This window comes from Rhea pennata, chromosome 1 (assembly GCF_028389875.1).
Source record: "Rhea pennata isolate bPtePen1 chromosome 1, bPtePen1.pri, whole genome shotgun sequence".
In the NCBI taxonomy this organism is placed as follows: domain Eukaryota; kingdom Metazoa; phylum Chordata; class Aves; order Rheiformes; family Rheidae; genus Rhea; species Rhea pennata.
The window spans coordinates 161,557,098-161,570,039 of record NC_084663.1 but is presented as its reverse complement, the minus strand read 5'-3'; the positions used below and the strand labels follow the sequence as shown (position 1 = coordinate 161,570,039).

General features: G+C 38.4%; 1 protein-coding gene across 1 annotated transcript in view; it reads right to left on the bottom strand.

Moving 5' to 3' along the window:
• ABCC4 (ATP binding cassette subfamily C member 4 (PEL blood group)) overlaps nucleotides 1-12,942 on the bottom strand; it is a 153,854-nt gene that overhangs the window by 138,120 nt on the left and 2,792 nt on the right. Inside the window, exon 2 of the mRNA XM_062575852.1 lies at nucleotides 298-408. Within this exon, the coding sequence (XP_062431836.1) occupies nucleotides 298-408 (111 nt within the window). The remainder of the gene's footprint in view (nucleotides 1-297; nucleotides 409-12,942) is intronic.

Sequence of the window (12,942 nt, the reverse complement as noted above, 5' to 3'; positions counted from 1 at the left end):
TTATTAAATATTACTTCAATAACAGTTGAGTCTTCCGTTCCAAGCACTCTGCAGAGTGCCAAAGGAACTGTAAATGATATACTGAAAATACTCAAATATACATAACGAAAGTGTAACTTGAAAAAATTAAAGTGTTTCCATGGTAAATAAGTTCACAATATTACTCTTTTCCCCAGAAGGTTTAACAGGACACTTTGGTGAACTTCATGGAAACTTGTTTAATTTCAGGATATGAATACAATTTTTATTCTCATCAGCAGATACACAATGAAATAGAACAATGATTTTTCTTCTTACCTCTGTAATTCCTCTCCAAGCTTCTCTGAGGAGTCTTCTGGCAAAACTTTATACATATCATCTTCTTCAAGCTTCCGTTTATGTCCAGTAATAAATAAGGGATTCAACCACCTATGTAAATGCAGATTATTAATAAACTCATCAGCGGACCAGAAGAGTAATTCCTTTATATGTTAATTTCATTTTTCTATGCCTTTCTTTCCTCCTCTTCGCATGTCACCTCAACACCTTATGCATTTTACTACATTTATCTTCACAACACTTAAGAATTAAATCACTTCCATTTTACAAACGGAAAAGCAAGGTCTTTAAGGTGTTTATGCCCCACAGCACCTTACTCCCAGTCATCCAGATAGCCAGTATAATTCTTCTTGGCCCTAACGTAAGTGTTTTCTTATAGTGGAAATCTCATTCAAAATTAGCCTTTCCTTAAACATTTAGGAAGCAGAACTAATCCAACTATTAAAATATTGACAAGTTATATATTAAATCATATAATCAAATCATATATTAAAAGGCATTTTTTGTGACTAGCATGACAGTTCATTTATATGAGAAAAGGAACTGCTGTTCAATTATCATTTTGATAAATATTAAAGTTAAGTAATTTAGAGACGTCCACTGAAATGTAAAACAGATAAATAATGGATTATCACAGGAACTAATATTACACATTTTGGAATTATAAATGCAAAGCACATTCTCACATTTTAGAGAGGAAATTAAGTATGTAGAAAATAGTTTTCCTTTTTTCAGTCTATCAAATGAAGTCGGATTTTTAAAAGCTCAGCAGAATAGAGCTTCAAATTTTTCATCATCATGTTATTGCAGGTTTAACAATATAAGGACACAAGCAAGGCAAGGTTTGTAGGAGTAAGTAATACTTTGTTAGAGGAATTAACATTGTTGAAGAATTGGCTAAGACTAGTTTTTATGCACCTAGACTCTTTTTCAAGCCTGAAACATAGGTCTGCTCCACAGAGCAGACAGATGCATGACAGCAAAGACAAAAGTGATAAAGTTTCTCATGAACAAGAGAAGGATACCTATGAAATAGGCATGGTTTAGGGAAGACAGAGGTTAAGGAAATTGAAGTTTGACACAAAGTTTACAAACTCTCTCTGCTGAATCCATGGTATTTAGTTTCCAGGGGAGGCACAACTTCTAGCTCTCAGGCTTGTTTTCCTCTAGTTTTTTCAAGGTCATCATGCAGGTCATCATCAGAACCAAGTAGTCAGAAAGGGACCTGTTTTTAGAAAAAAATACTCTTGCACTCATGACAAAATGTTTCTGTCTCATGTCAATTGCCTGTGAAGGTTTGTCACTGCTGTTCAGTTTCTGACGCAAAGCAATAGCTTAACTTCACAATGCAGTTTTTAAAAGAGCAGCTGGTGCACTGGATGACATGTATTACTTTCTGGAAAGCAGATGTGAGAATTCAAGGCTGTGATGGTTTGTAATGAGGGCATTTATTTATTCAGAACCACAACAGTGGTTATGAAGACATCACAGCTTTGCGTTTCTTGCTTAGGCATGCTCCAACTCAATTTTGTATACACTGGCTTATAAGAGGTCTGTTGATTAGTAAATTAGGGTGGAGCGGCAGGCTGAGTGCTAGAAGAGGGGGCTCTGGGAGTTTCTTCCAAAGTAGGGCTGTTGCAACAACCTTTTGCACAGGCTGCATGGCACAGTGGTATGTGACAAATGCAATCAATGGTGTTTTTCCTTTGCTGCTTAGCACGGTAGTATCACAGCATGTATGTGACTCATTCAAAGATTAATCTCTATGCTTAGAGTAGCACCTCTGATGGCTAACAGGCCTTTTGAAACTCATGGGGTGGGCACTAAAGATCTCCTGTATCATGCGTGAGCTAAATCCTCAACATACGTTAAGCATACAATTAGAAAGTTACTTGTTAGACAAGCTGCTTGTTGCTTCAACTGTACAGCCAAGTAGTACAACTTTCTGGGCTTAAATGACTACAACACTTTCCTTAAAGTTCCTAACCAAAAACCTCAAATATCAACTGCTCCAGACAGCAAAAGACCTTCTGCCTGATTTGACACAAGAGCTCTGTGTCAAAAGGCAGAGCTGTCCTCTGGGGTTTGACACCAAGAATAGCCCTAGCAAACCTGCTCCATTGAAACGCTGCTGCTTCAGGCTCAGTTCTGCTGCCTATCACAGGTAAAAGGCAGATATGGGACAAATAACCTCAAGGCCATTCAAACACAATTTCTGCCTGCTAGATGAGAGGCTCTATCTGCTCCAGGACAGACAATGATGGGAAAGAGCTGCAAATTTCAGTCAACTCCTGTGGCTGATACCGATTGCCCCTCCTCTTGCAACATCAGTACGAGTTCCCAGTGCACTCTGTAAATGAGCCACAGATCTCCTTTCTAACAGAGTAGGACAGAGGATGAGCAATCTTCTCCTGCTGCTTTAGCATGAGAAACATGATAAGGGTGCTTTTTTCATGAGAATTCAGAGATTAATACTCACAGCAATGTAAGCGGTTAAGAATTCCACTACCTATTGCTGTCAAGGTGGTAAAAAAATTGTTCTGATATTTAACCTTAACAAGGAGCATAAATAAGCTATTTATTACCATACACTGGTGTGCATATCAGGAAAAAAAAAAAAAGAGTTTAAAAATTAAACAATGCTCTCAGTTTTACTCTGTAAAACAAAATTCCTGGATTTATACTTTTTAAAACATGGTAAAAACCTGGCCTCAGAAAGAATTACACTTCCGTTGAAGGTGACTACCTTATTATAGAATTGGTAAGGCTAGAAGGGACCTCTGGAGATCATCTAGTCCAACCCTCAAATGAGTGGCCCATACAGGGATTGAATCCATGACCTTGGCATTATTAGCACTGTGCTCTAACCAGCTGAGCTAAACCTAACCCCAATGATTCAGCACTACAGCTAATAGTAACAAAAATGTTGACCACGGCCCACTTGAAATATAATGGTCTCAAGTGTGCACAAGGACTGCTAGAATGATATAGCTTTTCCTTTAGCCTTCAACTCTCCAAAACGCTGACTGATAATACACCCATCCCCACTGAACTTGTAAGGCTTGTAGAAAATCTCTTTTCTCATCATTCTAACTGGTCCGTGTCAACCAGGAACTGCACATACTGTGAGAACTGATTTCCAAATTAAGTAGCAGATGGAGATAATGAAAGAGTAAAAACTGCCAAAATCTCAAATTTTTAAGACTATTCATTCAGTCAGATGTAGCACAAATTCATGGTGCTTATATTTTTATGTTAGTTAAAACTTTAATCTTGAAAATAGTGATACAATTGCACTACAAACTATTTTAATATTACAAAATGCAAGAAAAAAACAAATCAAAGTACAACAAAAAACTGCAGTGATTTGATTTGTGACTTGTTTATTATAAGGGACAACAGGGCAAACATTCAGAACAAGTCAACATGTTTTTGTGAGGTTAGGTTAAAAAAAAAAAGGACAGGCATTAAAACAAAACATAAAAAAAGTAAACACCACCATCCACTGTTTAGCTTTCCTGCGCTATACTGCTTACTCTTGCTCTACCTCTAAAATGTATTTTATACATTGGATAACTGAGCTTGCAGCCGATATTTACATATTTAAATGCAACTCTGGATCTTGGAGAGATGCAAAATTCTAACACCAGTTTTTCTGGTGTTTCTGTGGTCTCACTTTGATTCTCAAGTCAACTCCACTTAAAACTTCATTTCCAAAGGTCATATAACAAATAGAGCGATTATAAGATTGTTCTCATAATTCTGACTCCCTTCAGAGGAGATAAGAAAAATTTGCAAAATCTTATGCCAATTTAAACTAACCACCAATCTGGATACAGTCAAATAAAGCACAGCTATGCACATGTTCTTTAATGTGCAAAACAAGTTATGTAATGGAGTACCTACCAGAATACTTTCTACATTGTTCAAAAACCTATTTAAGATTCCTCAACATCAGTGATATATCCCTCTAATTTGGTTACATCTGACTTCTCTCTCTCCAATTATTAAGCCTTAAGAGCTACTGCTAGAGAGGTCTTAACAGTATGAAAGGTTTTAAAAAGTATATTGTGCTATTGTACTCTATAATTGAAGATCTTTAGAACAAGGCCAAACATTTTTCTTCACAAATTTCAAACTAAGTTTAGTCCTTGGAGAATTTTCAGATCAAAAATGATGTCTTCTATATGACGGAAGAGCTCATTCTGGATGTCATCTCCAGACACATGGAAGAAAAGAAGGTGATCAGGAGTAGCCAGCATGGATTCACCAAGGGGAAATCCTGCTTAACCAATCTGATAGCCTTCTAGGACGGAATGACTGGCTGTGTAGATGAGGGGAGAGCGGTGGATGTTGTGTACCTTGACTTCAGCAAGGCTTTTGACACTGTCTCCCATAACATCCTCCTACACAAGCTCAGGAAGTGTGGGTTAGACAAGTGGACAGTGAAGTGGATTGAGAACTGGCTGAAAGGCAGAGCTCAGAGGGTTGACATCAGCGGTGTGGAATCTAATTGGAGACCTGTAGCTAGTAGCATCCCCCAGGGCTCAGTACTGGGTCCAGTCTTGTTCAACTTCTTCATCAATGACCTGGATGAGGGGACAGAGTGCCTCCTCAGTAAGTTTGTTGATGATCCCAAGCTGGGAAGACTGGCTGATACACCAGAGGGCTGTGTTGCCATTCAGAAAGACCTGGACAGGCTGGAGAGTTGGGCGGAGAGGAACCTCATGAGGTTCAACAAGGGCAAGTGCGGAGTCCTGGACATAGAGAGAAATAACCCTAGGCACCAGTACAAGCTGGAGGCTAACCTGCTGGAGAGCAGCACTGCAGAAACAGACCTGGGAGTGCTGGTGGACAACAAGTTGACCATAAGCCAGCAATGTGCCCTTGTGGCCAAGAAGGCCAATGGTCTCCTTGGGTGCATTAGGCAGAGTGTTGCCAGCAGGTGGAGGGAGGTGATCCTGCCCCTCTCCTCAGCCCTGGGGAGGCCTCATCTCAAGTCCTGTGTCCAGTTCTGGGCTCCCCAGGACAAGAGAGACATGGAGCTACTGGAGAGAGTCCAACGTAGGGCTACAAAGATGATCTGAGGGCTGGAGCACCTGCCCTAGGAGGAACGGCTGCGAGAGCTGGGCCTCTTCAGCTTGGGGAAGGGAAGACTGAGGGGGGATCTTATCAACGTGTAGAAGGACCTGAAGGGAGGGTGTCAAGGGGACGGGGACAACCTCTTCTCAGTTGTCCCACATGACAGGACAAGAGGCAATGGGCAGAAATTGAAGCACAGGAAGTTCCGCCTGACCGTGAGGGGAAATTTCTTCACTGTGAGAGTAACAGAGCACTGGCACGGGTTGCCCAGAGAGGTTGTGGAGTCTCCTTCTCTGGAGATCTTCAAGGCCCGCCTATACGCAACCCTGTCTACCATGCTGTAGGTGACCCTGCTGAGCAGGGAGGCTGGACTAGATGATCTCCAGAGGTCCCTTCCAACCTTACTGATTCTATGATTCTGTATGTCCATCACAAATTATCAGTACAGCAAGAACAGTTCAAGTTTGCTGCTTGACAGATGTATCCTGAACTTCATGCTGGAAGGTTTACTTTCAGGTAGAAGACTTGGCAAATGTTCATATTCAGCTATTAAAGAATTACCATCAGGATGCCACATATGAAGGCAGATTATGCGATGTGGAACTCCCTCCTTTTAGAATGGCATTGAGACCATCCTGTTTCATCCAGGCTGCTATTACAGAAGTCATATATTCATAACAAAATCAGGCTCTTTTCTTGACTGAAGGCTTAGTAAATTTAAAAAAACCAGCATGCTGTAAGAGGACTGTTAAAGCAACAGGAAATATTAGGCAATGGCCTAGATAAAGAACATACCTGCAACCTCAATAGGCAGATTTAGCAATAAAGGGAGACTTTCCACTACAATAGTATGTCTGCTTTGTCAAAACAGAGATCAGCTAACACTGATCCCTACAAAGATTAAAAAAAAAAAAAAAAAAAAACAGAAGTAGATTTCATCATGAATACAGAAACTGTATTATGGTATAATGGTTATGATTTAATTAAAAAGAAAACTTTAAAAAACCTACTAAGATGACAAAGAAACTTGGAATATAGAGAGACAAATGCAAACTACTCCTCTCATCGCACAGATAGGTACAAAATGGACTCACTACTAATCTACAGCCCGAAGAAAAAGAACCCAGGAGCTGAGGAATGGAAAAGACTCACAGATCAGCTGCACACTTCTACCTTTCCTTCCGAAAAGTTGTTCAAGAATAAAAATAAACAAAGGACCTCTCAGTAATTATCATCTCTTCCTTTTGGTACCTTTCTGTTTGCTAAGTATTTTGAGTAATTATTTGTTTTTTAGGCAGCAGGCAAGCAGTACCTCATTCTAGTCACTCTTCTGAAATGCAGTGTTCATGTGATGCCTTTTAAAGGGCATAGTCCAAATGTTTGCTAGCATAAACTGTATACTAAAATGGGAACATTTGAAAGAATCCTGAGCACCTTCTGTTCTGCTGGGAATGGCTCCATTCTCCTATCAAGGTGATTAGCTGATCAAAGACATCATTCTGGAAAGAAGCCCAGAATTAGTTCCTGTTACTGCCAGAATATTGATGTCACTAGGAATGAAGATTAAAAAAAAAAAAAGAGAGAGAGAGAGAGAGAGAGAGAGAGAGAGAGAGAGAGAGAGAAAGTCACTTGGTGACCTGGTACAAACCCAAGAAATAGCCAAATAGCCAACTGCAAAACACTAAATCATTGCTCTGACCCTAAAAAGCCCATCCTCTTCTACAGCAATACCTTCAGTACTGATTAAAAATAAATAAAGTGTTCATTTCTGAACCAACTATAGAGACTGCATTACAAACATTCATTTCCTGCATTTTCCTACTCCTGGCCCTTGACATTACACTCCTTATGACATTACAAGCCAGTCGACCAGCTGTAGTTTTACTCAGTTGTTCAGGAAAGTGCAAGTTTTACCAGCTGTAGTTAGAGCAGTATTTTGGAAAGACTCCATGGGATTTGCAGAAAAAAAATAAAAAATACAGAGCTGTCTTACCCACAAGAAAGATGTGGGAGCTCTGGGAGGGTTGATTTTTTCACTGAGACAACATGGAAGAGAATCAGCCCCAGCTATCCAAAAGACAGAGTCATTTTGCAATCAAAACAGCCACACCACTGTATCTGATGCATAAAACAAAATTTATTAAATGAAGAGGCTTTCAAATGAGATTTGTTAGCATACCAAAAGAATTTCCTTTTAGCCAGGGAAGAAATACATTACCAATAGGCAAGTTGAACTAGCAGCAGTGTCCAGCTCAACTGGTCTATGATTCTACAGTTCATGAGCCTAGGGATGGAAATCATTCTACCTATAGATTAATATAAAGGTCCTGTTTGTAAATAATCAAAAAAGCAGTATTTCTACACTGCAGAGCAGCCTGCAGAGTTTTCCAGACATCCACACATCCCAAGTTTTCCATGACTGGAGAAAGTCTGTTACAAAGTATCAGCCAAGAAGCATCTATAGTTACATTAGAGACTGGATAGGAATTAAAAAAATTATGCCACAATCACAACAAAGCCTCCCTGAACGAGTGTTACCATCAGGGCCCCGAGGGCCGCACTGGGCCTAACTATCCCTGAGGGGCTTCACCGGGGACTCCCACTACCCCCTGCCCAGGGCCCAGCAGCCCCATTTCAGCCCAGTGCTGGCAGATGCCTATGCCCACTCCTGCAGGGGACCAAGAGACTGGGCCTCGTGGCTGAGGTTGCTGTCTGTACTGCGCTCATCCTCACCTCCTGGCTCACCCCCACAGTGGTCCCAATGCATCACACTGCTCCCTAACAGCTGTTACCCCACAAACACTAAAATATTATAGCACCTTCCTCTATACAAGTGCAAATTTTGCCCTCATCAGTTTCACAAAAAAGCCTTACTTTATCATTGCCTGAATTAGAAAAGTCAGGCTAAACAGACTATTCTTCTGATTAAACTAAACAATTCATTTCTTCCCACCCCCTTTATTTTTAATTATAGGCAGGAGTTTACCTTCTGGGTAAATTCACAGTATCCAGTAAAAGCCACATCCTGCATACTCTCACCATCTAATTCCTTAAAAAGGTCATTTACAAACTGTTTTCCACATTCCTCCTAAGCCTATTTGTGAATTACATTGCAAGCATCATCTGTTTATACTCAATGTCCAATTATTTTTCAAGAGTTGCACAGGAGAGTCTTTGTTTGCTCAAATTCTTCCATAACGCTAGGATTTCATCTTCTTGAGCAGCTTGGAAGCACTACTTCAAATACCAAGCTGTGGAGTAACCTCTGTTTGCTTCTCTTTAATCACATAAATTGGAGCTTTTTTTTTCTTTTCTTTTTTTTTTTTTTTTTTTTTTTTTTGTAAAACAAATTGAGTTTCCTCACAAGACCTTTTGATCATAAATTCATGTTGCTTATCCACTATAGCTTACTTCAGGTACCTACATGTTTTTCTGTACTGTTCATTACGCAACTTCATGGCCTGACTCAAAGTTAAAAACCATCAGAGGAAATCCTATCTGTGTGCCACTTGCTTGCTTTCAGCACAGACCAGCACCACTGGAATGGGATGTACTGACAGAGGAACACCACATCTTCAGTGTTATTACGTGAGAATTAACAACTCTCACAGCCACAAATGTTCTGTAATCATCATATGACTATTTTTTTTACTATCACTATTTCACACGCTCACCCACTCTCCTCAGCTGTCGTTTTCCATTTCCCCTTATCAAAGCAGCTACATACAATTAATAAACAGAGTAAGTTCTCACATTTCTTCAGATATTTTTCAGCTAGTGTTTTAGTAACAATTTCCCTCCACTGTTTCCGGGCAGCTTAAAGAGTGGACTTTCTTATTGTGTACAATACAAAAAAACAGCAAGAACAGAATGAAATTACTTCAAAGCCCTGTAAACTCAAAAACACCTTTCGTATTTTCAGTTACAATGCCAGACAGTAACAACCTTTGCTACTTAACTTCATCTTGTCTTCCTTGCTTGTTTTTTCACAGCACAGTGTGAGCAGCTACAGTGCTGAACATCCCTCTTCTTATGCTAACAGTAACTCAGTTGGTATTGATTGCTTAAAGCAGGCTGCTTCATGCTGTTCATTGATAGCTCATACCTGGCTAATGCTATCTGATTACACAAACACCTGTCCTGACATTCCAGATAGCAAGCAGAAGTAAAAACAGGAGGAAAAAAAGAAAAAGGCTGCCATACAGTGGCCAATGCTTTCTGCAGAGCCTGGGATAGGGAGTGGAAAAGTGGCATTGCTTTTAACTATAGATTAGACTATTCCAGAAATTGTTATCAAAATACTGATTTCAGTATATGCCAAGAAAAATAATCATCATATAGATGATTTGGTGCAAAGGTCTGAAGATAATCCTTTATAACAAGAAATTTAAGTAGCATAAGCTATTTATTGATCTAAGACCTAAGCAGTTACATAGAGTGAATGGAAGGGAAGAGTTCTTCAATTTAGCAGAAGAAAATTGATCATCCAAATTCCAAATATCCAGGTAACTTACTAGTGAAATAATTTAGCTGGAGTGGGCAAATTCTTCATCGCTTGAAAAATATATCTAAAAAATTGTGTCAGAGCTCATATATAGGTTTAATAATAAAAAGCACAACAAAAGAAATAAAATCAGGAGATGAAGTTATGCAGAAAAGCTAGATGAACATAATGGGCTCCAATTTCAATTTCCAAAAGAAAATGCTAATACTGAAGCATAAAGACAGCAATTTCAGCATTAACTTCCCTTCCTGCAAGTAATCAAAGAAAGAAGATTTAAAATCACCTGCTGTGAGTTCACATTGGTATGACACGTTTGAGCGACAGGGGTACGCAGAACAGAAAATGATTATTCTTTTTGATTCTCCACTCCCAAACTCTTAATTGTTTTCCCTCTATTCCATTCTTAATCTCTCAAAGAAATTTTTTGAATTGAGTAAGAGGGAGGGAGGAAATAGACTTTGGGAAAAAAACAGCACAATTTACCCCTGATTTTTAAGTTTTGCAGGAATTATTTCAGGAGGTTGCAACAGGGACAGTCTTTCTGGTAAATGATACAGTACACACTAGCTAGAGCATTTCAAAGACAAGTAACTTCAATGTTTTTTACATATAAATGGGTCATCTCATGGTGTATCTAATGCATCAGAGCTTTATGCTCACATAGGTACATACGTAGATAGTGAATGCCAACATTCTCACAGTTTATATACACTTGTTATATTCACTACAATCTATTTAGCACTCCGGGCCCACCTATTTTTAACTTAACTAGCTCATAAACAGTGTTTTCAAACAATATTTTCTCCTACACATTTTATCTATCTTGCAATAAAATAAGCAAAATTTACAAATGAATGAAATAGTTACAGAGATTAAATGAATAAAATTTAACTACGGGCTATTAAATATCCAATAAATGAAAAAAAAGGCATTATCTTTATAAAAAGTTATATACATGTCCTCAGTCTTCTTTCAAATCAAAAGGAAAAGAAAAAAACAGGAGGAATTCCTGTTTTATGGAAAACAGTTATGGAAAACTTTCCTTCCATTTATATACACTAAAGATGTTTACACTTTTTTTTTTCTTCTTTTTTTCTTTCTTAAGAGTTTCATATAGTACCATAATAGTCCTGCTAAGGGTACTTATCTTGCACCATTTAGTGATTTACTGCTTGGTATTTTCATTCATCACAGGAAGTAAAGATAAAATCACGACAGGCAAATTTATTTGCTGACATAGTAAGATATAATAAGGAACACTAATTGTATCTAACACAGCTACAGTTCAACTCTAACTGGAACATCCAAGAAATGTCTAACTTCTTTTCAAGCAATGCAAGATAAGCTTTTCAAGGGAGTCAAGTCATTGAACTAAAGCACAGATGACATTTAGGCCCAATCAAAAGTCCAACTAAAGTGGACTTTCTAATTCTAGGTTCTGGGGTGTGAAAGAAGGAAAAAGTTATGAAAATTGTGTTATGAAAATCGTGTACTATTTGCTCAGATGTAAACTGCTAACACAAGGCACACTGGAAACCCTGGGACCTACATGTTTCTGCTTACCTCCTTCTGTTCACACTTAAATCCAAAAGGTCAGGATTTTTTTAATCTTCTCCCTGTACATGCTAGGTCAGACTACTGAAGAAGCCTTTTCATTTTGTCATTTTCCCTAACGCACTTCCTTGGTGGGTCAAGAGCGACACTGTCAAATACAGAAAGGTAATGATAAAACATTCATTGCTTCCTTGGAATCATAACTGTGTGGATGCCCTGAAGCAAGTTTTCAGTTCATGTTTTAATGCCCTTACTGTAACAACAATTGGTGCATGTCAAGTGATGATGTAAAAAGGCATCCGTTTAAATTTAGGATGCTGACAAGGTCCAATAATCCAAAAAAGCTGAAACCTCGTCATAGGCCCAGCAGTTCTATCATAGACAATTATCTAATTATTAATTATTAATTTCTTAAAAATAAATGACATGAAATTTAACAGGACTTTACTTTCTTTAACTTCTCTGAACAAGAAGACTGGATTCCCTATTCAGGGTGTTCCAGCTTGCCCTCCTTCTCTTGTAATTAATGGGCAAAAAGTTATCTAGTCTTTCAAAAATGTAATCATAGCATTTCTTTTGTAACTTCCCACAGAAGTGAATTCCATGCCTGAAAAACAAGGTGCATAACGAAGCAAGCTTTGTATAGCGAGAACATCTTTGACAACTCAAGGGAGCAAAGGCAAATAAAGCAAATAAAAAAATAAAAAACTTAATGAATACACAAGCTCAAAAACTGGAAAATACTTAGAAAGAGGAATACTTTTACTCTATACAATTATTAAGAATCCCCACTCCCCACAGCAGAAAAAGGATGTGAAACTGTTCAACTCCAGACATACTTGCAAAGCTTTTTAAATCTAAACTTGCAGCAACAGAGGAGGTTTTTAAACATGAAAAATCACTAAATTGAACCTTATCTTGCTTGGAGAGACCTTAAAAACCAAGCAATCCTTCAAGCCCTCATTCTCACCAGCAAGCTGAAACAAAAAATAGGAAGCAAGGATGAGGTAAAGCAAAGGAGACAATTAGAAATATATCCCAGTACTCTAACTAAGTCAGCCAGCGCTTAGAGAACTCAGGAAGCATGGGAACCAGCAACTATGAAGATCAATAGATACAGTAACATCCGAAATAGCCAGAACAGCATTTGATTCTTTGGTAATCCTATGTTAATACAGATAATTCAGTGAGTGATGTGGAAAACAAGAATGTTTTGCAATTGACCTCGTCTTCATACTTCTGTCATATAGTTTTTATTTTTTAACATCCAACTAACATTACACAAGTGATGTTCAAACATATTCACACACAATCCAGATGCTCCTCTTTCCCATGAATGTACTAGAGCGTTTAACATTCATCAAGCTCATGCTTGTCAAAGTCATAACCCCAAAAGCAAGACAAGCTTTGAACAATGGGAGAAGAATGTGTCTTCAGCCTACACATTCATTACCTTAGTTTTATAATTCAGTGAAAACATGATT